The sequence below is a fragment of the Sinohyriopsis cumingii genome, chromosome 7, assembly GCF_028554795.1.
Source record: "Sinohyriopsis cumingii isolate HCF-2022 chromosome 7, ASM2855479v2, whole genome shotgun sequence".
Lineage (NCBI taxonomy): Eukaryota > Metazoa > Mollusca > Bivalvia > Unionida > Unionidae > Sinohyriopsis > Sinohyriopsis cumingii.
This window is the reverse complement of record NC_142967.1, coordinates 49,246,878-49,274,747: the sequence shown is the minus strand read 5'-3', so window position 1 is coordinate 49,274,747 and position 27,870 is coordinate 49,246,878. Positions and strand designations below refer to the sequence as shown.

Sequence of the window (27,870 nt, the reverse complement as noted above, 5' to 3'; positions counted from 1 at the left end):
GAGGATATCGTTGTCCAGAATTGAAAGTCTGCGTTTGAAATCGGATTAATTTGACCTTTGGGAAAAGAGTATTTCTTTAAGTGCCTTTCACCTCTGAACTTTATTTTTATTTTTAAATTGAGACCGCTTAGATCGCAGAAGGAAATACAAGGTCAGTAAAGCCATTTCCTGTGTCTTCATAGTTGTCTTATACCGCATTCAGTTATCAGTGTGATATATATTTTGGGGATAAGGAACAATCTTTTCAGAGCAGAAACACACACACACACACACACACACACACACACACACACACACACACCGATACCTTACGTAACATGCAATGATACCGGGAAACGGACAAAACTTCACAGGTAAAAAGGTCTCTGGTATAAAGTCGCTTTTACGTAAGGAAAAAGGTCACCAGTAAGTTCAGATGAAAAAATAATGTTGTACAGGATTCAATATTAAGGATTCATACATGAATGAACTGATGTAGTAAAGGCATGAGGTACACATAAAAGTTACATAAAGATGCCGGTATACGTAATGTACCGAGTATAAAATTTGCAGAAAATATAGTGTTGAGGATTTGTTCAGCCCTGAATACACTTTTTTTTTGTTTTGTGTTTTAATTTATCATTTATATGAACTTTGGTTAACGATAAAGTAAGTGTTTCAACAGGTTCATAGATTACAAAATGGTTTTCATAATAAAGCTATTAGATTATAAGCAAAAATTAATTTCAATTTAACTTGTATTAAATAAAAATTAGTATAATTAGTAGTTAATAATTGTGACTTTTTCCTGTGACTTTCTTACCTGAATCATCATACCAAAAAAATATAAAATAATAATAATAATAATAATAATAATAATAATAATAATAATTACATTAAATTTAGTCCAAAATATAACAAGAGTTCGCGTAATTTCACACGGATTGCTTACTATCATGAAACAACCGTCTCGATATGTAGCAAAATGTTCTTCACTTTCTTTATTTTAGTTTTTGTTTTTCTCTTCCTTCTCTGCTCCATTTCTTCTTTCGTATGTCAAGACGTAATTCTTACGCACAGTAACAGACACGTATAAACCGCACGACATTATTGTATAATTAAAGACATAAGCTATCTGAAAAAAATATAACGTTGATTAACTTTAATTGCCATGACAAATTCCAAAGCTTGTAAGCATTGTGCTAGAAATTTTGCGATCTCGTACCACAAGATACGGTTTAGTGAAATTTCACCAAAAAACCCAGTTCCCTTAAAATATACTTCGTATTTTGTCATCGTTCTACCATCTTTTCCTTTTTTCATGAAGTAGATATAAATCGATAGGAAGACGGTAAATGTTACTTGTTTTACTTATTATATTTATCATTTTATGTCATAAACTGTTTTTGTATCACCTTGGTCAAATGTATTCGAACTTTACGATTCATGTGAATTTTCAACCGCAATTAAATATTACTTTATAAAATACGATGTGAAAAACAGCATACTAGTTTTTAAATCCAATGTGAAAAACAGCATACTAGTTATTTAATGCGATGTGAAAAACAGCATACAAGTTTTTAATGCGATGTGAAAAACATAATACCAGTTATTTAATGCGACGTGGAAAAACAGCATACTAGTTATTTAATAAAGATGTGAAAAACAGCATACTAGTTATTTAATGCGATGTGTAAAACAGCATACTAATTATTTAATGCGATGTGAAAAACATAATACCAGTTATTTAATGCAATGTGGAAAAACAGCATACTGGTTATTTAATGCGATGTGTAAAACAGCATACTAGTGATTTAATGCGATGCGTAAAACAGCATACTAGTTATTTAATGCGATGTGAAAAACAGCATACTAGTTATTTAATGCGATGTGTAAAACAGCATGCTAGTTATTTAATGTGATGTGAAAAACAGCATACTAGTTTTTTAATGCGATGTGAAAAACATAATACCAGTTATTTAATGCGATGTGGAAAAACAGCATACTAGTTTTTTTAATGCGATGTGAAAAACAGCATACTAGTTATTTCAGAAATTCCTCAGATTTCTTTCAAAGTGCTCAACTTTTAGTCACATTGCACTTTAGAGACTAGTTATTTAATACGATGTGAAAAACAGCTTACTAGTTATTTAATGCGATGTGTAAAACAGCATACTAGTTATTTAATGCGATGTGAAAAACAGCATACTAGTTATTTAATGCGATGTGAGAAGAAAATTAAAATGAAAATAGGAAATTTGATAAAAGTTTCCAAGGACCGTTCAAAACATTTAACAAATACGGAAATAATGGCTCTATGTCAAAAGGAAAGATAGACTGGAACTGAGTTGGATAGAACAATAAAGAATACAAGTACGAACACAGATTGACAATACGTTTAAATTACATTTGAAATCTCTGTTCATTTGACGTCTAGAATCTAGCTTTTGATCGCATTTTCGTTAAACATAGAAACCATATTAACCTTCAAACTGTCCGATTTTCTACTCTAAATGCAGTGGTTGCGTCCAATAAATCTTAAAATTTATATTTTAAAATAAGATGATATTGTATTGTTGTAGTTATCTTTCATTCATAATTCTAGGCAAAACTATCTCTTGCAATTATTTAGCATTTTAATTTCGGCAATGTTATTGATGAAAAACAGACTAAATATAAACGAATGATGCATTAAATCGTTTTCTCAATGTACTGATAAATTTATTTTGAAACAGATTGCTTTTAATTGTCACGTAAATGTGTGGAAACAATACAATGGAACGAATCTATGTCCAGATACTTCCGAATCACGTGGGAGTGTCAACTGGTTCTTACGTTTGTTGGGGTACAGGAATATAGCTTTCCCAAAAGTCTTCAATAATGTCAATAACCAGCCTATCGGCTATGTTCCGCCCACCCGTAGTAACGCACAAAACAATGATTAAGCTGGCAACAAACCATCGAAGTGTTCAATATTAAAATATGACTACAGTACACAAAGAAGTGTCGATCCTTTCACCCATCGAATGTTTTAATTTGCAATGAAAGAAGAATCTCACTGAGATTTTAGAACACTGTAAGACTCTCTCTCTCTCTCTCTCTCTCGTCAACACACACGCAATCCTAGACGCATTAGTTACAGTGGCATGAGTCTACATTATATGCAGGCCTAAAAAATCTCCGGAAAAAAAACGGAAACTTTTGGGAGACGTGTATATGTAAAACCAGTGAGCAAGTTGTCACCCTTAGAGACCCTATATGTATATATTTAATTATTTTTAAATACTTTGTAGAGGTTTGGTAAAAATCTAAATAACTAAATGTTCTTCTTTTAGATTTTGGGTAAAATTTAGCATTTCAAATTTTAGAAGTTTAAATATCTGATCAAATGTTTTTAAAAATTCGAACATTTACTTTTTAGAGATTTAATTAACAACCCAGTGATTAAAAGATACGCAGTATATTGTCTTCTTTTCATTAGGACCGAGTGCCCATGGGCTATTTCCAATCTCTCATTTGATATTCCCATTGATAGTTTTTCTTGCATTTTCAAAATGCATTTGTTTGGTCATATCTCCTATTATGGCGTATCAATGAAATATTATAGATCAATTAGTAACTAGAGTTAGATAAAAAGTTTACAGTTTTTCGATGGCATTAGCTGCATTAGTTACATTTTATACGAAATTGAAGCCTGTGCTTATTTTCTTGTTATTTGATATATTTCATGCTACCAAATATAACGCGCACACAATCATGAGTCACAGAGACGCATTATTTACAATGGCATCAGACTACGCTATGTGCAAAACCAGTCAGCAAGTAATCAACTGTAGAGATCCCTTATTCATAAATTTAGTTAGTTTTAATGATTTGTAGAAGTTTGGTCAAAATCTAAATAATTAAATGCTCATGTTTTAGATTTTGGTCAAAATTTGGAATTACATATTTTAGAAGATAAGATATCTGATCACAATTTTTAAAAATCGAACATTTACTTTTCAGATTTTTGATCAACAATCCAGTGATTCAAAGGTACGAAGTGTATTGCCTTCTTTTCATTTGGACCGAGAGTGTCCACTGAATTTTTCAATCTCCGATTTTATATCTCATTTAATTTAGTTTTTCATTTATAAAATGCCTTTATTTGGATATATCTCCGATTATGGTGTATCAATGAATTATAAGAGATTAATAAGTAAATAGAGTGAAATAATAAGTTTACATTAAAATCATTTTTTTTTAAATGGCATTAGCTGCATTTGTAAATTTTATAATCAAGCCTACAATTATTTTCTTATTATTTTTTTCATGCTAAACGCGTACCAAATATAACAGAAATTCAAAACTAAAAAAAAAATATTGAGGTGATTATCGTTTCTTTTTCATAATATTATTTTATATTCGCTCCTGAAAACCATACAACAAAAGAACAAAAACAAAGAGAATGACGACCTGGTTTTTGGGTATTTCAGTGGGGGGGGGGGTGTAGTCAAGTCCATTTGAAGATATTGCCGTGTATGCATCAGACATGCATGGATTAATGCGACAGAATTGTGATTCATACTTCCATATCTATTTGCCGGGTGGGTCAAACCTTAATAACTATTTCAAAGAAAATGTCGTACAGAAAAATCACCGACACTATTTACCGGACATAACGAGTTATGAGAGGAATTTATTCCGTACACATGTTTAAGTCTCGTCAAAGTTAGGTTTTGCCATTTCTTCATTCAGCTTTGTAGTTCCTAGAAACTGTTTTATTCACAGAACATTAAAATACACCTTGGTCTCCGATAAACCCGTTATTTATCATAAATACGTTTTACGTCTTCTAAATTACTTCCACACTCATGAGCAGAGGTTATGCAAGATCTTAAGTTTAAAAAATTAAAACAAATTTCTAACGTAAAACACCCAAATATGTCACTGACATAGCTGTTTGGACGTACATCAGAACTGGAAAGAGTATTTTGAACAGTTTTTCTTTTTGAAGCTTTATTGTCTGTTATTAACGATATTGTTATTTCCCAAGCCCTGGTACTATGTTGGGGAATGATGTGAACACTGTCAAATAATGATTTCTTGGTTTGCATTGTATTTTAGACTCTGTAAATTTATCCATAGTCCATAATAACATTCAAAAATATATATTTTTTTATTTGGAATATTGGCTCCTAAACGGTTTATTACACAAATACTTTTCTTTAATTTGGACTAGAGGCTTCTAACAGTTTTATTTTTTTTACAACAGCAATGTCCCAGTAATAATAAACTTCCATAAAAGTACTATAAACAGCAAAGATTATATATTGCAATAACTGAATTACATGCAGCCCATTTTAACGGAAATATTGTATGGTGACAGAATTGACGCTATAGGAAATGCTTCTTTATTGATGGTCGAGACGAGTGTAGTTGGTTATCAGTCCACTCTTCGTCCAGTTTCTCTTGCATCCAGAAAATGCGTTTTAGTAACATATAATTCTGCCGTTCTTTTAGACTTACCACCCACCCCCACCCCCAACACCACCAGTGTTATAAGCGCCAGGCCACTTTGATGCTCTTCGGTCGCAAGAAGAAATACATGTATATCACCTGAGACACGGACTAAGAGAGAATATGAAACGTCCACACAAATCCTGAGAAAATAAGCTGATTTCGAACCAATTAGGAGTAGACGGTTTATCATTGTCAAACTCTTCATCGCTTTTCAGTTGTTGTAGGTACTAGAACTAAAGTGCAGTTAAAAGCACGTAGAAGCTGTAGACCTAGCAAACACCTACAATTAGAACACGCATTTAATCATTGAACTGTTATATTCAGCCCCAGTCTTCTCCTTTGGAGTAGTAATCACTAAACTCTTACTACACTATTATATTCAGCCCCAGACTTCAGTCTTCTTCTTTGGAGTAGTAATCACTAAACTGTGACTAACCTATTATATTCAGCCCCATTATTCAGTCTTCTGCTTTGGAGTAGTATGTCACTAAACTGTTACATTCAGGCTCAGTCTTCTCCTTTGGAGTAGTAATCACTACACTCTTACTAAACTATTATATTCAGCCCCGGTCTTCATTCTTCTCCTTTGGAGTAGTAATCACAAAGCTGCTACTAACCTATTATATTCAGCCCCAGTCTTCAATCTTCTGCTTTGGAGTAGTAATCGCTAAACTATTACATTCAGCCTCAGTCTTGTCCTTTGGAGTAGTAATCACTAAACTGTTACTAACCTATTATATTCAGCCCCAGTCTTCAGTCTTCTCCTTTGGAGTCGTAATCACTACACTATTATATTGAGCCCCAGTCTTCCGTCTTCTCCTTTGGAGTAGTAATCACTAAACTCTTACTAAACTATTATATTCAGCCCCAGACTTCAGTCTTCTACTTTGGAGTAGTAATCACTAAAATGCTACTAACCTATTAGATTCATCCCCAGTCTTTAGTTTTCTTGTTTGGAGTAGGAATCACTACTTACTCTATTGTATTCAGCCCCAGTCTTCAGTCTTCTCCTTTGGAGTAGTAACAACTTAACTGTTATATTCATCCCCAGTCTTCTCCTTTGGAGTAGTAATCACTAAACTATTACATTCAGCTTCAGTCTTCTCCTTTGGAGTAGTAACAACTTAACTGTTATATTCATCCCCAGTCTTCTCCTTTGGTGTAGTAATCACTAAACTGTTACTATCCTATTATATTCAGCCCCAGACTTCAGTCTTCTACTTTGGAGTAGTAATCACTAAACTATTACATTCAGCCTCAGTCTTCTCCTTTGGAGTAGTAATCACTAAAATGCTACTAACCTATTATATTCAGCCCCAGTCTTCTGTCTTCTCCTTTGGAGTAGTAATCACTACACTATTATATTCAGCCCCAGTCTTCAGTCTTCTCCTTTGGAGTAGTAACAACTTAACTGTTTTATTCATCCCCAGTCTTCTCCTTTGGAGTAGTAATCACTAAACTATTACATTCAGCCTCAGTTTTCTCCTTTGGAGTAATGATCACTAAACTGTTACTAACCTATTATACTCAGCCCCAGTCTTCAGTCTTCTCCTTTGGAGTAGTAATCACTGCAGTCTTATATTCAGCCCCAGTCTTCCGTCTTCTCCTTTGGAATAGTAATCACTAAACTATTACTGACCTATTATATTGAACCCCAGAATTCAGTCTTCTCCTTTGAAGTAGTAATCACTACATTATTATATTCACCCCCAGTCTTCCGTCTTCTCCTTTGGAGTAGTAATCACTAAACTGTTACTAACCTATTATATTCAGACCCAGTCTTCAGTCTTCTCCTTTGGAGTAGTAACAACTTAGCTGTTATATTCATCCACAGTCTTCTCCTTTGGAGTAGTAATCACTAAACTATTATATGCAGCCTCAGTCTTCCCTTTATGGAGTAGTAATCACTAAACTGTCATATTCAGTCTCAGTTTTCTCCTTTGGAATAGTAATCACTACACTATTATCTTCAGCCCCAGTCTTCAGTCTTCTCCTTTGGAGTAGTAACAACTTAACTCTTATATTCATCCCCAGTCTTCTCCTTTGGAGTAGTAATCACTAAACTATTACATTCAGCCTCAGTCTTCTCCTTTGGAGTAGTAATCACTAAACTGTTACTAAACTATTATATTCAGCCCCAGTCTTCTGTTTTAGAGTAATTCATCAGTGGACTGTTGTATTCATCCTCAGTATTATAGTTTATTCCTCGAGTACATAATCAATGGACTTTATATTCAGCCGCTGTCTTCTCTTTCATAGTACATAATCAATGGACTTTATATTCAGCCGCTGTCTTCTCTTTTATAGTACATAATTAATGGATTTTTATATTCAGCCGCTGTCTTCTCTTTTAGAGTATATAATCAATGGATTTTTATATTCAGCTCAGTCTTCTCCTTTGGAGTAGTAATCACTTGACTCCTCATTCCTCTGTTTTAGAGTAATTAATCAATGGACTTTTCTATTCATCCTCAGTATCATATTTTAGGTCTAGAGTATATAATCAATGGACTATCATATTCAACCGCAGTTATGTCTTTTAGAGTATATAATCAATGGACTACTATATTCAACCGCAGTCTTCTCTCTTAGAGTATATAATCATTGGATTTGTATATTCAGCCTCGGTCTTATGTTTTGGAGTATACTCAATGGAATGCTATACGGGTATTCATTCTCAGTCTTGTATTTTAGCGTATATAATCAATGGACTTTTATATTCAATATCAGTCTTATATTTTAGAGCATAAAATAAATGGACTAGTATATTCAGCCTTATTCTTATTTTTTAGAGTATAAAATCAATGAATTATTCTATTCATCCTCAACCTTTTTTTTTTTTTACAGTATTTAATCAAGGGACTTATATTCAGCCTCAGACTTCAGTTTTAGAGTATTAAACGATCCATTTGATCGCTCCAATCAGATAGATGGCGTATGATATATGCCTCTGCTCAAATGCATTCTTTAATTCGCTATATCTCTTTTTTCCTGTCATTTCACTTTTTTGTTTCTCAGACAGTGATTGCTTATCACGTCTATCATCCTGCATGTATTTTGATAAATTCTTACTACGCCTGTGAGGAATAGTCTTTTCGGGAAAGGAATGGAGCCAAAAAATATTTTTTACTGTCCTTAAAGCGTTTGTAAAGAATTATTTTCCGCTTCTTTATTTTAAAACGTTCACTCTTATTTTTATCTAGAAGCATTAGAATGTACAAACTGCTGATCAGCGACTGAATGATCCAGTTAAAATGTTATTTGTTCTGTGCCAAAATATATAATTTATGCCCGTTTAATAAGACCGAATAAAATATGCCCTTGATGAAAAGTAACTTAGACAGTTTGCAAAACGAATACAAGTAGAAGTAATAAAGCTTGTAACGTGCTTCTAAAGAAAATGGAAAAAAGTATAAAGAGCTCCCAGCTATCTCAAGATACGAAACCTTGATCCTTCACAATAATATCACACAACTATCGATTAATAGCAGTAATTTGGATACGAGTCGGGTGGCGGCAATATCTGAAGTTCACTTTAAAACAATTTATTTCACACCAACATCTTTCCCGCCCCTTTATCCACCATATCCTCATAAACCGATAACAGACCTAGAACGTTATTGCCTGAAGAACTTCTCAAGACGTTTTCAAGGACTTTCACACAAGATTTTTCTTCTTGAAATTTAACTATCTGTATATGTACTTTGTTTATCACTACGTAAATCTGAACAAATGAAAAAGAGAAAACATAGTTAATTAGCCCGACACAAGAGGGATGCTACTCCATGTGATAACTAACCGTGTCGTATATCGTCTGATCCACCCAATTATATCCCATTTCTTATGTGTATTTATTTATTCATTATTTTTGTACGTAAAGAACAAGAATTCGGATTTTAAAGTAGTACGTCTTATTTCATTATTATGTTTTATTTCCTTGAATAAATTAAATGAGTTTTAGGAAAATATCAAGAAATTATTTAAAAAATTCAAGGACTCTTCAAGTTTTAAATAAATTACTTGAAACTTTTAAGACAACCTCTCAATTTCAAGGAATTTTCAGAGCTGCATGTGCCGTGTAATACTTGACTTATATGTCATGCATCTAACCTTTAAACTACATAATCGTTTTCCGCAAATGTCTCGCAGAATTAAACATTTGTGAGAATTGAGAAAATATCGTTTCTGTATATTTTACAATTGATGGGCTGCAAAGGGTTTCTTTTTGTGATATTACCAAAGCTTATGATGAAATTTTCATACGTTTTAGAAGAGTTTGCACTTTTATTTCCACTTAATATCTGCAGTGATTTATTTGAAATGATGTTTAGATGTAGGAATTGGAATCCTAGCGGATGTTTGATGCGAAAAAAACATGCGTTGGAAATGTAGGTGACAACTGAGCCTACGGTTAAAGGCACGTAAACCTTGCCTAGAATGAATTAAGTGCGAGCTCCTAGTACTATTCATTTAGACCTTCTCACTAAATTCATCATTTAGATTTGACTTCCGGTACACGCGTGGTGTTGGTCATGGTAATTATTTTCAATAAAGTTTCCTAAATTATTTAAATAATCATGCTGAAATGTGTTTACTTTATGCATCAAAACACGCAATATAATTAGTTGATACATTCTTGAAATTACCATAAATTTAAATTCTCTAGAACATTGTGTTTAACCATAAAAATTTCATAAACACTATTCAATTTCAAAATAAACTTGCAATTCTTGGATTTTTCTTGCCGTCATTTGTTTTAGATTAATCAGGAGCAGATTCACTGGGAACGAAGGAGGGGCGCTAAATACCTGCGATAATTTTAGGAAATCAGACTGAGATATTTGTCAAAATATTCTAAAAGATTCGTTTGAATTCTGTCAGACTTTGCTTGTTTGTTTTGGGGGAATTAGTGAGAAATTCAGATACGTGTTTTTTCTCCTTTAGATTAACTGTTAATAAACTGAAGCATAAAGGTATGGGCAGACAGTGGATCTAATTTATGTTGGGAGGTCAGAGTATTGCCTTCACTGAAAATGTCACATTCTTCGTAAACACGTGGTAGAGACATAGTGGTTAGGAATAGCATGACTAAACCACATTATATCGTGTCCCCCGTGCGTGAAATCTACAATTATGAATTAATCTTCTTAAGAATTATGCCATATTTACCTTCGACAATGTTCTGCTAGTTAATAATATACGTATGTTACATCCGTGGCCGCATTGACAATCCAGTTATCCAATTACATGTAGTAATGATATTCGCATAACAAGTAGTTTGTATTTTTTGGAACAGAAAAGTCGAGGGGATTTTAAAGTTGTTTGGTGATTAATAGCTTTCGGTTTGTGATCACCAAATGACACAAGAGCTATAAATTCAGCAAATGGGTCATTGGAAATTTTAAAAGCTGAAAGCAGTTTTTAACAAATGAATTAAAACTTTAAATTTTAGTGGTACACAACAGTATAAGACAGTTCGTTGGCTTTCTTTGTCCATTTTCCCTTCCATGAAATACTAAAACTTGCGCTTGAAAAGAAAATTATCCAGATAACGAAAACTAATTGACTGGTGTATATTCAATTGTAATTTTGAATACAAATAACTTTATAAAAGTAGAACCCGTCCGAAATTTCAATCAATATTTCAAGAGAGCAGATACTGTGGTGGTTTTGTATAAAAAAAATTATATCCGAAGTAAACTTGTCCACAAATTTTCACTTGCCTGGTGCACGGACAAGTTTGAGGCTAGATGGTTTCCTCTATGGCTCAGTTGTTTTTACCAAGACTCTATGTTCATCTAGCCAGCCATCCGTAAAGGCAAAAACAAAAGGAGGTTGTTCATGAATAACAAAATACCCATAACGTAATTTAATGTAAAATGGACACTGATACACAATACCTATTCATCATATTTACAGTCGTCAAAATACGCACTGATTGGGTAAAAAGATTACAAACTGTGTAAAGATCAATATGAGAAAAAAATGTTATTAGAGATTAATCGACTGAGTGTTACTGAAAAAATGAAACATTTACCATAGGCGTAAGCAGCTACAAACGAAATCCATAATTTGGTGAGACAAATTGTTGTATAGTTGAAAACTTAACATTGGTATTTGGACACGAATGCCGGAATATACATGCCTTTGAATGCCACTGTCAACAACACCACTACTACCTCTACTACTACTAATACTACTAGTACTACTACTACTACTAATAATAATAATGATAATACTTAAACATGTAGTTCACTACACAATGTTTTTAGGATAACTTTTTCTGCTGGAAATTAATATTTTTATGTGGCTGAAATTTCGAAAAATTTAAGACTGCATGCCGCTGACAATATGCAGTTTGTTGTAATTGAAACTGAATTTTAAAATCTTCTTGATCGTTAATAATTAGCTAAATGAAACTATGATATTGTACCTTTTTACTCTTTAGCGATGTACATATTTCTCCTGTCACAATCAGGTGACTGATAGCTAAAAGTGTGACCTCCATTTGGTTAACTTGGTATTTGTGAGTGGACTTGTGGATAGCGCAATTGCGGTGTTTCAAACTGAACCTCGAAAATTACCATTTCTAACATCGCTTAGTCACCTAAAATGTAATATTTGTAAAATTTAAACTTCGAGTCCACAGGTAAAGGTGATAATTACGATTCGTGACATTTACCTGTAACATTCTGGAACATAGTTTGAATCTTTTGAATAATATGTTGGGAAAGAGCTGACTGAAGTAAAAACAATATTACAGATGCTGATTAGATGAAGTTCGCTGTACAGAACTTGTATACATTAAATAAACGTGTAAATTATGTACAAATACAGGTAAAAGGATCATGATAGGTAGATACGTAGGATATAAAAAAAACATGGATCACGCATGAAATAGTAAATTCTCGTAAGACAGAACCATAGAGCAGTACGCTTCAGATTCCTTGTTTTCGTTCAAGAGCATGATAAAATGTTACAAAATTTGTAAGGGTTTCATTTGACAGTGTCGTGAGAGATAACCGTAACTGCTGAGTATTCAATGGCTATGAGTGGAATATGCTCAGATTACGAGCGGAATACGTTAAAAACACTTGAGACTGGCTTAATGATCAGAACATGGAAATGTTTCATATTTTCTGTTGTTATGTATGTTTCCATTGTATTTTTTAGTTTTTCCTCCATGATCCATATATTATATATAAGTGTATTTTGGTCTTGACCTTGTCTAAAATCAAGTTCATTGTGTACCTGACCAGTAACTTTTATTTTGTAAACAAATAATACATAGTTGATATTTCTCTATGAATGAGTGTTAAATATTTGGATTATTATCAATGGAGATAAATATGTTTATTTCTATCTGGGCCTAGGACATTGGAATTCCCGTATGAAAAACCCGTTGTACATGATGTTTCCCATGTTCTTTATTATAATTTTAGTAATAGACCTGTCTTGTTCACAACTTCGAATATTCTGGAAATTAACGTTTTACCCTCTACATTTGTGTCTTATCTCTTATATAATGTTCTTTACTTGAGATATTCGACAGTTGTGAGCTACTAAATGCCTGTTATTTGATCTGTAGACGATTGTGGACTACTAGTTAGATGATTGCTACTTGATCTGTAGACAGTTGTGGACTACTAAATAAATGCCTGTTATTTGATCTGTAGACGATTGTGGACTACTAGATAGATGCTTGCTATTTGATCTGTATACAGTTGTTGACTACTAGATAGATGTTTGCTATTTGATCTGTAGATGATTGTCGGCTAATAGATAGATCAGATAACATACGACTAATAGATAGATGTATGTTATCTGATCTGTAGACAGCTGTGGACTACTAGATAGATGTTTGTTATTTGATCTGTAGACGAGTGTGGACTATTAGATAGATATTTGTTAATGATTTGTAGACAGTTGTGGACTACTAGATAGATGTTAGTTATCTGATCTTTAGACGATTGTGGACTACCTTCTAAAATGAATATAAGGTAACTACAATTGATGAAACCATTTTATTTAAAGTAAAAACCGATTTCGTGGAAAGAAAATAAGTTTCTGGAAAACTTACACGTTAATACTTGACTACATTTTTACACTTTGTTTTGATTTACAGTTTGTTTCTTTTCTTGACAATTTAAAGTGAATATTGACTCCGTCTCTTTTTGTACTGATTTGGCATAATTTGCTCGTAGAGTAGCATTTAATGTTTTTGTTACCACGAAACAGTTTTACTTGTTTTCTAACTCTTTCTCCTTTTTCCTTGACCTTTTCTAAGCAAAGCGGGGGTGGGCTCAGTATCCGCGCTTCCATCTTTCCGTCACACTTTCCATTCCACCCACTCTATAACTTAAAGTCGTTTGAGATTACTAGATGGTCTGAGATAAATAGAACGTGTATTGCATATCTCGTTTGAAATCCTGTATTCAATGGCAAGGTCATTGCTGACTATTTTACATTACCATCTTACTTTCCTTCCGCTCTGTAACTTTGAAACCATGTGAGACTGTGATATATCACCTGGTTACTTGTACATTATTCATAGTCATTAGATGTGTTACACATCCACACTTCGGGTGCTGCTTCAAGCCCGAGTTGTTGGCTCAATATTTTGTTTCCGGTCACATTTTCCCTTAGGCCACATCACAGATTGGTACCGGTACGGAAATAGTTAAAATCAACTCGCACTACAGATGCTGAGTTTTTCCTAACAATGCTATTGAGGTTTGCATCTTCTTTACTTTTCATACGTGACTGTAGGGAGGGAATTAGTCAATCAAACTCATTTTCTTGGCATTCGATAGCCAGTAATGTGTTACAGGCGCGGTCCAACAAAAACCCCAGCCTGATCTTACCAAATAAGTAAAGAAAACTAATTCTTCCTTCCTGGCATGTCCCCCCACCCCATTAATTTGAAACTTCTTACCTCAAGACAACTATGCGAAAGTTTACATTTTTGTGCAAATATGCGTACTTAGGATTTTTTATGGTCACATGTACAGCCGACTGAGGTGGATAATTTGGATGCCTGCCAAAAATAAGGATTCTGTTCATAAAGAAAACTTAAATGCTTGCTTAACTCACAAATTCGAATAATTATAAAGCAGTGATATGCCTTCTTGTAGTGCTAGCATTTTTATTTTGTCCGACCTTCCGTCCTAAGCAGGGCCCAATTTAGACACGCTATAGGAAGCTGTAGGGACCATATCTGGTAAGTGTTAACAGAGAATAAAGGCTGTGTAACAACTGAACTTGGCAATTGTTTGCTACTGCTATCAATGTAAATTATGTAATTTTAATATAATATATATTGCATAGATAATAGTGTACATATGCAAAAAATCACGGGTGAAATTATTACTAAAATATATTTTATAATGAAACTGTAACAAACTAAAAATAATTATGATATTTTGAGAGGCCCCTTCAGAATGTGAGGCCCTAAGCTATAGCTTGTTTATCATGAACCTAAATCTGGCCCTGGTCCTAACAAGATTTCTAAAATCAAAAACACTCAGCGCAGATTATGACTAAAACTCCAATGAGGTCATATATGTGTGCGTGTGTATATGACCTCATTGGAGTTCTAGAAAATCGTAGTAGCTTTTAACGTATTTAATACACATTTTATAAACATTTTTCTTCTGGGTTTAGACATTTTCGAAGAAAATATTGTTAGCACTATTAAGCAAAAACTACTTGAAGTAGACAAATGAAATTATATAGGCACGTGTATATAATCTAATCCGCTTTTCTGCAATATAGCAATTCACAGATTTGTACAAAAGACAAGTGTTTTTTTTTCTCTCCTTTTTTAAAACCTTTTTGTTATTGAGAGCTGTTTCTTCTGCAGTGAAGATACATGTTAACGGGTGGATTTTGAAATATCTTGCGTGTGGGTGTGCGTGTGTGTGTTAAACCAGCAGGCCAGGAGTCTGTGAAAGGCAACCCCTACCCCCACTTCCACAAAAAGGCGTATGATGGTGAATCTCCTGCATCTAAGGGTCCCCAGAGCATAATTTTTAATATTTCACTATTAAAAAAATACTTACTCTAGGAAGCGTCCCGTTTGTTTCGCCCTCATGTGAAATTTTTTTCGGGGGTGGGAACCGCAGGCGTCGCCCCAGACCCCAGACTCCACATCTGCAATCTGCTCATGTATATTTTGTATAGTTGTATGAAAATTATAGTTTGTTCTTGTCTCCTTCTTCCTTAAAGAAAATAAGTATATATAAGGAAAGTGGGCGTATTTATTATTTACTACATATTCCAACTTAAATTACATGCAATATTTCACTTACATGATGTATTTAAATGCGATTAACATTTTACTGTCCGCACTTTTCTTTCATTTGTGTCCATATGAATTCATTAATAATAATAATAATAATAATAATAACAATAATAATATAAACGGTCAAAGAGTAGATTCACCTTTATGAATTGATATATTTCATATTTAAATAATTATTTGGTCTTTATATGTGGGAAGTTGCTAAGGAAAAGAGTAGGTAAAGATTATTACTTCTTGAAGTAGAAACCTTCATCATTGAAAGACAATAATCTGTTGTGAAATGTAACACACACACACACACACACACACACACACACACACACATATATATATATATATATATATATATATATATATATATATATATATATATATATATATATATATATATATACACACGCTTGTCGATCAGTTTCAATAAGCTTTATGGGACACAGTTTATTACCACGTATCTAGTTATCTAATTCCAATTGGTGCTACGTCAGTTGATCGTTGTGCAATACTGGGTTCCCAACAGACAAGTTGCATGGTAGATAGAAATATGTTATTGTTAAAGGAGCTTTAAGTTTACTGAATTCAAGGGTAAATATGACTCTTGCTCAATTATAACCTATTTCATGTTACTTTAATTCAACTAATCATTAGCGTTAAACAGTATTATAACAGTAAAGTTGTATTGTATTTTCTACATAGAACCGAAGTATAAACAGTGGCCGAAAACGACGGACAAATTCTTTGATCGTCACCTGACTCAGTGAGGTATCTACTCTTGTGAAAAAAGTGAGCCAACTTTCGTACAAAATCGTTTGATTTCTTCATTGTTTTAGACATGCGTTTTTCTTTTCTTCTTCTGTTCTTGTGGTTATTACTGTGAACATAACATAATATCTCCTTTTATTTAACTGCGTCTGTTTGATATGTGCATAATTTCAGTCATCAAATAATTTAATAAATCCGTTATTGAAAGATTAAGACTTTTAAATTCCAACATATTAATTTCCCTAAACTACATTTAGAACAAATTCTCTTACAAGTTACAATTTTTCGTTACAGGAATACACACACACACACACACACACACACACACACACACACACACATATATATATAATGCCATGATTTATAATATAAAGTACCAATAAATCATTATAATATTCGAAAAAAAACTGAACAAATTTATTGATATGTACTCATGTAAACTTCCGGAGAATCCCTACATATTGATGAATTGTAAAATCGCTATTTGCTTTTAATTTTCATCACCGTATGTGTAAATTAGGTGTAATAGTCGGAATAATAATAATAATAATACCTATATATTTATGGTATTACATATGGTAATTTTGTAAATCAGTGCCGTCCGTGGCGATCCAGCCGCAAGAGCATATAATCCAAATATCGAATTCCAATACAGTTGTTGCCTCATCTCGTCGTAGAATATTTATATTATCCAAAGATAGTATGAATAAGAATACACGAATTAATTTTTTTCTTTCCTGCATAAAATGCATGTTCATTCAGAAATAACTGGACGGTTTCACAAATTTCAGTAAATATTCCATTAAGATATACAAATTCAAGGTAGGAAAGCAGTCTATGCCTGCAACGTTTGTTCGCACTGGACAGTTTGTTTGGTGAATTTTCATCGGATTAAGCCAGATACAAATACACCTTAGGCAATGAATTATTTGCAAATGCTTGTCGGATTTTGATTCAGATATTCTGGTTAATGCCTTGTACAAATGATAACATATACTCTAAGCCGACACTACACCCAACCCCTCTTTGCTATGTTCGTTTTAAACAGTAAATAGCTGTTTTGAATATTTGCCCGTGACAAGGTGGCTCAAACAATCGGTACGGAGCTCGTGCATATTTAAAGTTTATGGCATGCTTCTAATCCAATCTTAAGCATCTCGATTTTGAGGTATTTACGGCTGTAGCAGACGTACATAATAAATACGTAGACCAACGCGGCTGTTCATTTGCAGCCCACGTGACGCATTTGATCTCCAGTGCTATAGTGCACGCCTACCCTCCCGTTTGTTTGTGTCCCCACTATCGCTCATTAAAACGAAAAGTATCAACGATACGAAAAATGCAACAAAAAACAACTTAGCCATTTCATTCCTTGAATTTTAATTTCTAACCTGATTGTCTCCAAAGGGTCCCTAACAGTTTCGAATTATTGTCGTTTCAAGTCAGTGTTCCTTGTGTAAACAAACAAATAGACTGCTCGTAGTCCATTTCTTGTTTCTAGAGTAGTCTGTTTCAGTAAAACCTGTGTCGTCTGCGTCCAATATTTGCAATGTCTAATTTTAATATTTCTAAAACAAATTGAACAAATAAATAGGAGGAACATTTGTATGCGTGTGTTCAAAGAGACGTAATTCTAAAATTTACGGAATGATTGAGATTTTCAAAGACTGTGAACTACATCACATCTGTTGTTTGAAAACATAGACCGGCCGAATCAAATATGGCGACCGTGTTGCTAAGGAAACTCTCTTTTGATTCGGAACGCCAGAAAGTCGACAGTGTTTAGGTCCCCCCAACCCCCCGGGCGACAATCAGATAAATAAAATGGCTAACTTTTGTGCATTGTTTTAAATATCTTTGATGCTTTCTGTACTGTTTATTTGTTTTTTAAATCGGTGGGGGTGGGGGTGGGGGGTTACAAACAAATGGGATGGTCGGAGAATACTATAGTCTAGCTGTGACAAGCAGTCGCCAACCTATCCAACCAACTTTCAAGCCTAACTCATAGCAAACGTAAACAAATTTTCAGATTTAATTTATGTGTGAATTTATAAACACAAGGTTCGTGCTTTTCAGCTTTGTGCCTTCGCATCATAAAGATTAAGATGGGTGTCAACATATGAAACAATACAGTGAGACATCATATCTATAATCGAGCGATGTATCTATATAAAGTAATCATTGGGTAATTTTACGGTCTATATTTAGAAACAGTTATTTTTAGTTCAGTCAGAAGCAAATTTGACCCATTACCAAGCTAGCTAGTAGGGACCGGTTTACTGTCTGTATTAATATAACCAGTGAAGGAACAAAAGAACTGGCTGCTCATTGAACAGATAAACGCTCTTGTAAACTGATCTGCGTGGTGTTAAAGTGTTCCTTTTTCCAACCGAGTTGAAAACATGATCGTTATTTTCATGTAGTTATCAAGCATATGTCCTGATTTTGCAGTACGAAGCAAATGCTATACCTGAATAATGTTATAACGGTGTTATTGAAGGGCATTTCTTCACAAATTCAATTCCCTCATGGAGATTACCTACGTATAAGGAATTAATGTTTCTGTCAAAATCTTGGTTCGTATACAGGTAAAGACTGAGTCATCCACGTCACAAAACACTATTGTTTTAATATGTATGGGGAAAATAACAAACATAGCTTTTGACATCACCAAGAACAACTCTACCTATATTAAAAGATTGTATTCAACTGAAAACCTAATTTCTTTGAAGTAAAATAAAAATAACAGTAGAAAACAAAACGTATTTTCATTGCTGATACATCTCAAGAACTGTGTAAAAATAATGGAATTATAAAGTGCGTAAAACTGCATGTTTATGGCCACTTTTTACACAACAGAACGTGGGACAAGTTAGGAGTTTATTTTTCAGTACTAAGCAAATTCATTTTACGCTTAATACTGTTGTAAAGATATTATTGGAGGTCATTTCTTCATAAATTTGAACACCAACAGTTAGATTAATTACGTATAATCTGTTAACTTTTCTATCAAAATCTTGCTTCACAGACTGATAGAAATCGATACCTCAAGAAGAAATATTTAGTTCCTGACTTCACCAAGAAAAAGACACCTGTATAAAATATATATTCAACTGGAACTGAATTATATGAACCGAAAACATATATCATGAAAAAAAGTAATAAATTTTCAATTTATAACAGGAATTATGTAAGAAAGTAACAGGAACCTAAAGTCTGTAACGTGCATTTGTATAGCCACATCTGTCAGAAACATTTTGGATTCTGTTATCTTTTCCATCTGCGTGTATTCGTGAATAATGTGTAACACGACCTACACTTTCTGAGATAGCGCTTTTAATTCATTGGGGATAGTCTGTCTATTGAAGTGAGCATCAGAATTGTCGTCTATGGCATGGAGGCAGAACCAGTAGAGGCGATGACGCCTGTGTATATATGTGTAATGGGGAGGGGAAAATTATAACAGAAACGTTAGGCCTTGAGACTGACGCTCACAAGCTAACACTGTACAAGTTACATTTATTTTACTGCTATCTGAAACAACAAAAATAATCAATTTCCTCGCTGCCAATATTTTCTTGTCAAAATTCAATTTTATTTAAATATACTAGTGGATATTGAAAAGAATACTGATTTTTGCAGTTGAAAACATTACATCGAAATGTTTTGAGACAGAAAAACTTCCATTTGGAGTTTTAAAAATACATGACGATGACATTTATACAATGAGTTTAAATGGAATATCTGCTATTCGTGGCTATATAGTCACTAGTAAGCTTAAGTATTTCCCAAAATTTTGCCTGTATTAATTGCTTCTTCAGGGATCTAAATACAATATATAAAAAAATTCTAGTCTAAGTCTCACAGCATGAGAAAGGTTGGAGTCTAAAATCACACCATGGTAGCCCCAATCCTTTAATCAGGTCTATCATGAATCGTTATTTAGCAATGAAATGTTATAGTGGTCTAAGCATAATTGCACTTGGCATAGATATTTAGTCCAAGTAATAAATGAACTGAAATGCACAAAACAGTGACAGATTAAACGAGACCCGAATTTTTAGAAAAGAGTCAAAATTCAGACAAGGAGATTCCCACTCACTGCGATCTCGCCTCTGTCAGCGTGGTTTAGAGTAGCAAGCTTAACTAATGTGGGTTAGAGTATCTAGCTTGGCTAATGTGGATTAGAGTATCTAGATTGGCTAATGTGGGTTAGAGTATCTAGCTTAACTAATGTGGGTTAGAGTATCTAGCTTGACTAATGTGGGTTAGAGTATCTAGCCTGGCTAATGTGGGTTAGAGTATCTAGCTTGGCTAATGTGGGTTAGAGTATCTAGCTTGGCTAATGTGGGTGCGTAATAAAGCTTTCTAGCAACTTAGTGTGGGTTGGTGGTTCTTATCTGGGTTTTCCCTGGTTCTTCCTTATGCTGGCCGCCATGTCTAGCCTATCGAGTGCTGAAATATAGCATTAAACCCATAACAACAATAACAACCATTAAGACAAAGAGTTCGCAGTGAGACGTTTGCCATCAAAGCTGCAAGTGACTTGCCCTTCATCAAACTCTTACGCAGGCATTTATTTGTAGCATCGATGACGATGATTAAAAAAATCTTAGTGATTCTATTCTTCACAATATGACATTTCACTTCAAGAACATAGATGACATGTATTATGAACAACAACAAAATCAATACGAATAATAATAGAAAGATTGAATATACCAAAAGTGTTTTAATTTTTAATGAGATCTGCAAATAAATATCAGCCATACGTGTATAACTTTCTCGCATTATGACATTTCATATTAAGTTTTGAACTCATTTTCTTTTCACATTGTTACAATTGAGGGTCTTTTCTCAGAGTGTGGATATCTAGGATGGCATTGGAATTGTACTGCTGGTTACTAGATATGGTCCAATGACAATTATTGATATGATTAATTATTTGGTTTACCAGATTGCCAGAAAAGGTCTGCACTATGCAATTTTCCGTTCTGGATCTAGCCCTGAATTTACATTTGCTCTTTACGCTCTAATTCTAGTCATCACCCATCGCATATCTAGTTTAATTGATTGTATTACCTTTGGCTGAAATATTTTTTTTTTATTAAAATAATTGTGTTAAGGCTAAATTAGTCCATGAGATGTAAGTGATTGATGCGCGGTTACATCCTTGACATTTTATTGCGATTTGGCAGGTAAAAGACAATCGGTAAAAAGGAGGTTGCGTTCCGTTAATTTACTCAATAGGAGAAGGCCATTGTTGCATTTGCCATGATCATAAGCTTTTCTGCCTTCTGAACCAATTGTATGTGCAAATTGACAGTTTCACTCATGTTGTACATAGATATTTGCAGTGATAGCTTGTGTACAACGAGCAAGATGGTCAGCGTCAATTGTACTGCATTCATATGTTAATGAAATAATAATATTCTAATAAAGATTTTCCATCTAACCTAGTAATATCCAGATCTAATGTCCTGCAGTCCAGGACAATATTTGCTGGGAAAATAACACATTGTATTACTTGCCTTATGAAACATCGTACTTTTGTGCATTTTCATGAAACGTTAGAATAGAGGCAAGTAAACCATTCAAGTATTTTAGCACAAAACTTAACCTTGTGTTAAAAACTCCAGAACCAACCAATCAAACATAAAATGTTGTGTCTTCATTAGGATATGTTGTTGCATGTAGAGAAAGATCAGCTTGTTTTGCTCCAGATACATAACAACCTTATGCGAGATCTATAAAACGTACAACGGGAAGTATTTCTCCAAATGCTGCTTTACTTTCACCTGTACATTAAGAATTTTTTTAAATCAGTGGAAGGATATTATACATTGATATTTTTTAATTTATTTAAGCTTTATTCTTGATTCATTTTAATGAATAGTTAGTGGCCTGTATGAAACTTTAATGTTATAATGAGGTTAATGTATTAAAGAAAAAGTTTTATATTTGTTTTCTGTAAAACGGTCATCATCAAATAACACCCCTTTTAATTATAGTATTAATTTCAATAATGAACTGTTATATTTCTGCCAGCAAAATACATCTAATATTTCTTCCTCGCAGGTTGAAGAAAATTCAGAAGGAATAAGATCAATATACACATGTACAGTACGTACTTGCCCTTGTCATCATATCTGTTTGCAAAGTATAATTAATGCCAAAAGCAATTTTAGAATGAATCATAATGTCTTTCCAGCAGAAATTCTAAATGGGAAGTTTACTGTCAAGAGACATAGAACCTGAGGACGATGATGCCTACCAGTACAGGCCGCCTACAAGAAGGCGTGGTCCAGAACAAAGTCAAAAGTTGCAGATTCACCGCAAGCAAGTTAAAAATGCATTTGGAGGCTGGATTTTTCAGGTTGATGACATGCAGCGGGCCCGGCGCTTTCTGTTCATGGGATGCGAAGGAGGTACCTATACGGCTTCCGACCAGCAGCTAAAGCGAGAAAATGCAAAGTGCTTTGATCGGTACTTGTATTTTAGTTATATACATTCAGATAACCCATATAAGGGACTCTTTGTCAATGTTTTAGTAAGGTGGTTTGTCTTTGAGTTAGAGATAATTTGATGACCCACAGGAGAACTCAGACTAGCGTATCGTGGTGAGTGCTTCCTCTTTATAAGGTTGTTCTTGGGAGTCAGAAAAATGACATGTATTAGGAATTAACGAACCTTATACTGCGAGATATTCCAACAAAATATTTTAACCGGGTATACTTAATGATATAATCTTATATTATGATCATTATCTTTTGTCACAATTAAAATGAACTGAATCAGATTACGTAGCAACGATAAAATAAAATAATATAATATGGGATTTATGACCATGACCGTATTTTTAAGAGACGTAGCGGTTTAATCAGCTACGTTATAATGAGAAACCACTGTGTGTGCTGAAACCACCGAATCCAACAAAGAACCATAGAAGTAGAAACAGAGCTTATTGCACATACTGTTGCGTCACGGGAAAGGCAGTCACAAAACAATAGAGATCAGATGTCGAATACAATTGTATGGCAATATTTATGTAGCATGTAATTCTTATATAATTATTCGACTTGATAACCCAGGATCATGGCGTTCATTCTCGTTGTCAAAATGATGAAGACGGCAAGTTTATAATTTAATCGGATATTCCATCAGGCAGATTAAAAATTAAGCAGTTTAAAGAGATTCAGTGAAGCGCAACAAATACTTTATTATAATCTTTAGTACCAATAATAGGGATTTCAAACTGGAGCCATTGCCAAGATCATCCAACCAATTATAACTCTACATTGAAGTGTCAGCTATCTTTGGCTGTTCAGCAGACATACATTTTGCATGGACAACTTAGTTGTATGGGGAGTTCATCAGGTGACAGTAGAAGCTGTTTGAGAATACATGAAAACTCATATTTTAGCCAAACTGGTTTTTAAACACAAGTCAACCTAGATACCCAAGATTTTAAAAATCCTGTTACAGAAGATACGAAACATTTTTACTTCGCCAAATATAAATATAAATAGAAATCAAGATCTGTCTTACTCAGTATACAATAAAGATGAATTTGGAGTGGAGTAAACATCCGATAATATGAGGATATATATATATATATATATATATATATATATATATATATATATATATATATATATATATATATATATATATAATGTTCTGGAAATTCTAATTTCACTATTTTTGTTCTTCAGGTTGATTTCTGAGGGGAGAGGAAAAGAAATTGTTACATTGATACGAGAAATAAGCTTTGAAGGAAGAGCTGCAAAGCAGGGACCAACCCTATTTGCCTTGGCCATATGTGCAAGATCCAATGATCAGGAAACCAAGAAAGCAGCTTACGAATGCCTGAATGAAGTCTGCAGAATTCCCACCCATCTTTTTATGTTCGTCAAATATGCTGAAAGTGAGAGCAATGGGACCGGATGGGGAAGAGCACACAGAAGAGCCATCAGCAACTGGTACGAAGAACTTGCAGAAGAAAAACCAATGGTATTGGCCTTGCTCATCACAAAGTACAAAAAACGTGAAAAGTGGTCACACAAAGACTTGCTTCGTCTGTCACACATCAAACCGAAAAATGATTGCTTGAAATTCATCACCAGGTTTGTTATCAAAGGACTTGAGGCAGCGAAGAAGTTGCAGGGTGAACTTGTGAATGATGAAAATCAGCAGCAAATCCTTGCATTCTTGGAAGCAACGGAAAGAGCAAGAAAATGTACAGATGAGACGACGATGATACAACTGATTGAACAGTACAAGCTTGTCCGAGAGCATGTTCCGACCACGCTCTTGAAGTCTAAAGCGGTTTGGGAAGCCCTTTTGAAGAGGATGCCAATGACTGCAATGATCCGTAATCTTGGAAAGATTACATCCATGGGTCTTCTTGATGCTGGATCGGAGTACGAACAACCAATTGTAATAAAACTGAATGAGGAAGATTCACTGAAGAACGCCAGAGTCCATCCCTTCAATGTTCTTGTGGCTTTGAATCAATATAAAAAGGGACATGGTGACAAGGGACACATGAAGTGGACTCCTAATGAAAAGGTGTTGTCTGGTCTTGACAGTGCTTTTTACTTAGCCTTTAAAGCTGTTAAACCGACTGGAAAGCGGTATTTGCTGGCTATAGATGTTAGTGGGTCCATGAGTGTACCATGCATGGGAACGGAAAGCCTCACCTGCCGCGATGCTGCATCAGCCATGATGATGGTTACCCTTCGAACTGAAGAACATTGCGAGGTTGTTGCCTTCTCACATGAACTTCGTCCTATTCCAATTACAAAGAAAGACACCCTTAATGAGGTCATTGAGAAATCATCCAAGATACCTTTTGGTGGTACTGACTGTGCTCTGCCCATGCTGTATGCAATGGAAAATAAAAAGAAATTTGATGTTTTCATTGTCTACACAGACAATGAGACGTGGTATGGGAAAGTCCATCCCTTCAAGGCCATTCAGGACTACAGAACAAAAAGCGAGATCTACAATGCCAAGTTGATCGTGGTGGGCATGTCCTCAAACGGATTCAGCATCGCTGATCCGGATGACCCTAACATGTTGGATATCGTTGGATTTGATTCGGGGGCTATTGAAGTCATGAACAGGTTTATTCTTGAGCAAGCGTAAGCAGTGAAAATTGGTATGGTGGAATTTAAGACAATTGTCTCAAGAATATGGGATAAAATCCTCTGGCTGGATGTCATCAAGAAAATATGCACACATTTAATGAACATATTGATTTACACGTGTTGTTATGTTGTTACTTACGCTGAGATAGAATTCATATACTATGTATGTTTTTGGTTTAATATCTATGCGTTATTGTAATATTCTTTTATAGATTTTTCTGTATCACGTGTTGTCATGGACTATCTTTTATAAAGATCTTACATATATATAATGCTCTACATTGAATTTCCAATTTTTGTTTGTCTGCTTAAAGACTTAGAAACCAGAGCAAGGCTCAATGGCTTCTTTCATCGTGTTTACAATAATACTAATTCAATTCAGTATTTCAGATGGATTTTGAAAACACCATGTGTTTTCAGCTCCAATAGTTTGAGGAAAGCCTTCGAAAACGAATGAAAAATCAAAATAATAAAATCTGGTCTGATGATAGGCAGAGTCTAATAGATAGACAATATGCTCTGGATCTCATATCGGAAGCCAACATCTCAAGTGATTGAGACATACATCATTACAGCAAATACTGAAGCCAGCTGAATTTTGCTAAAATTAAATTACGTATAATAACCTTTCAGGGTTAATAATTATGTTTGATAATGACTGCAAATTATTGCCTTAACGAAATTTTCTTCAGTAGTTTGACTTAATGGCATTGAGGACATGGCAATATGGTTAAAGAAAAATCAATGGCGTTGCCATGAATAATTGAGATTTTCTGTCAATTTCTTAAGGAAGAATTCATCAAACATATACAGGATAAAGAACGCATAAAAACTAGATTGTTTGAAAGGAACAATAATTGCTTCAAATATGCACGAAGAATACGGAACGATCATTATCTTCGCTACTGTTAATATTTTTGCATGGGTCCGGTGTATACGCACCAACCTCGTTGGGTGATTGTCATACAAAATAATCGTATGCCTATTAATAAAGAAAGTAATAAACATGGTGTATACATTAAAAAAATAATTGAATACACTTTACAGGATAATGGCTTGCCCAGCTTTGGGGGAGGAGAGAAGACAAAGTCATCGCCACCAAATAAAATTATTAAACAACAAGGAAAAAAGACAATTTTACCCAATAAATTAAATAGATCATTTCAAGATTGATACATTCAGAGATACGAGAGCAAGCCTATAAAATTTTAGCTTATTCGTTGAACTGTACTGCCTTCATACAGTTCCTACGTTTCCTTGTCCATGTTAGACAATTCTTATATATGATTGTCAAAAGGGTATATTGCCCTCTTGGCTATGAATGGGTTGGGAACAACAGCCTTATATACTTGAAACGTGTATCTAATATATAATTTTTGTTGTCAACGGAATCGGTGACTGTGCAGTAATAAAACATACAATGTCGGCTGAAATGGTGGTGAGCGTTATTGCTCTCCCTTCTTCTCCCCTCACCCATTCTTGTTCTTAAGATTATTTACTGTTGGGGCTTGGCAACCATTTATTAGTTCACACGACCAGAATATAAACTTTCAACTGGCAAGCAATTGAAATATATTTGTTATTCTACAGAGACCATTCTGAGCTGTACAAACTTTTCTATTTCTTATTCCCTGAGTTGAGATTTAAGTGTCACCCCTTATGATAGATAACAACAGTTCTTGGATAGTAATAATAATAATAATAATAATAATGCAACAGTTATTATTATTATTATTATTATTATTATTATTAACTGTTACATTATTTTATACATTGCATACCCTTCCCTTTGACATTTGATTAAACGTCACTAGCTTTATATTAAAATGGCAAAAGGGATAAAGGAAAAGAAATATGAATAATGTTGACGCATCTTAAACGTGGTGGTATGATAGTATAATCTGTATTATGAAACGTAAATGAACGTAAATGAACAGTTAATTAATTTATGACACTGATTTTATTTGTTACATATGTTTTCTTATATATTTACTCTTTTTTGAGAAAGAAATGAAATAAGTTCCTCCGGAGAAAACAAGAATTGCATTTGAAATTAATAACCTGAATTAAAATGCATTATTCTTGGAACATTTTTGTTGTACAGTACCTTGCACCCTTATTAGTATTCCTGGAACATTTTTGTTGTACAGTACCCTACACCCTTATTAGTATTCC

The 27,870-nt window shown here is 33.9% G+C and overlaps 1 protein-coding gene across 10 annotated transcripts; it reads left to right on the top strand.

Moving 5' to 3' along the window:
* LOC149795180 (RNA-binding protein RO60-like) lies at positions 1–27,783 on the top strand. Of its 10 annotated transcripts, none has more exons than XM_089964907.1 (5): positions 1–151; positions 3,985–4,014; positions 16,478–16,564; positions 22,758–23,029; positions 24,259–27,783. In XM_089964907.1, the coding sequence occupies exons 4-5, from the start codon at positions 22,767–22,769 to the stop codon at positions 25,691–25,693; spliced, it is 1,698 nt and encodes a 565-aa protein (XP_089821033.1). In that variant the 5' UTR covers positions 1–151; positions 3,985–4,014; positions 16,478–16,564; positions 22,758–22,766; the 3' UTR covers positions 25,694–27,783. The 10 variants fall into 10 exon arrangements, with proteins under 10 accessions (XP_089821033.1, XP_089821029.1, XP_089821034.1 ...); XM_089964903.1 differs by having other exon boundaries at positions 22,755–23,029; XM_089964908.1 differs by lacking the exon at positions 1–151 and adding an exon at positions 2,956–3,055.
* The last annotated feature ends 87 nt before the right edge of the window (positions 27,784–27,870 follow it).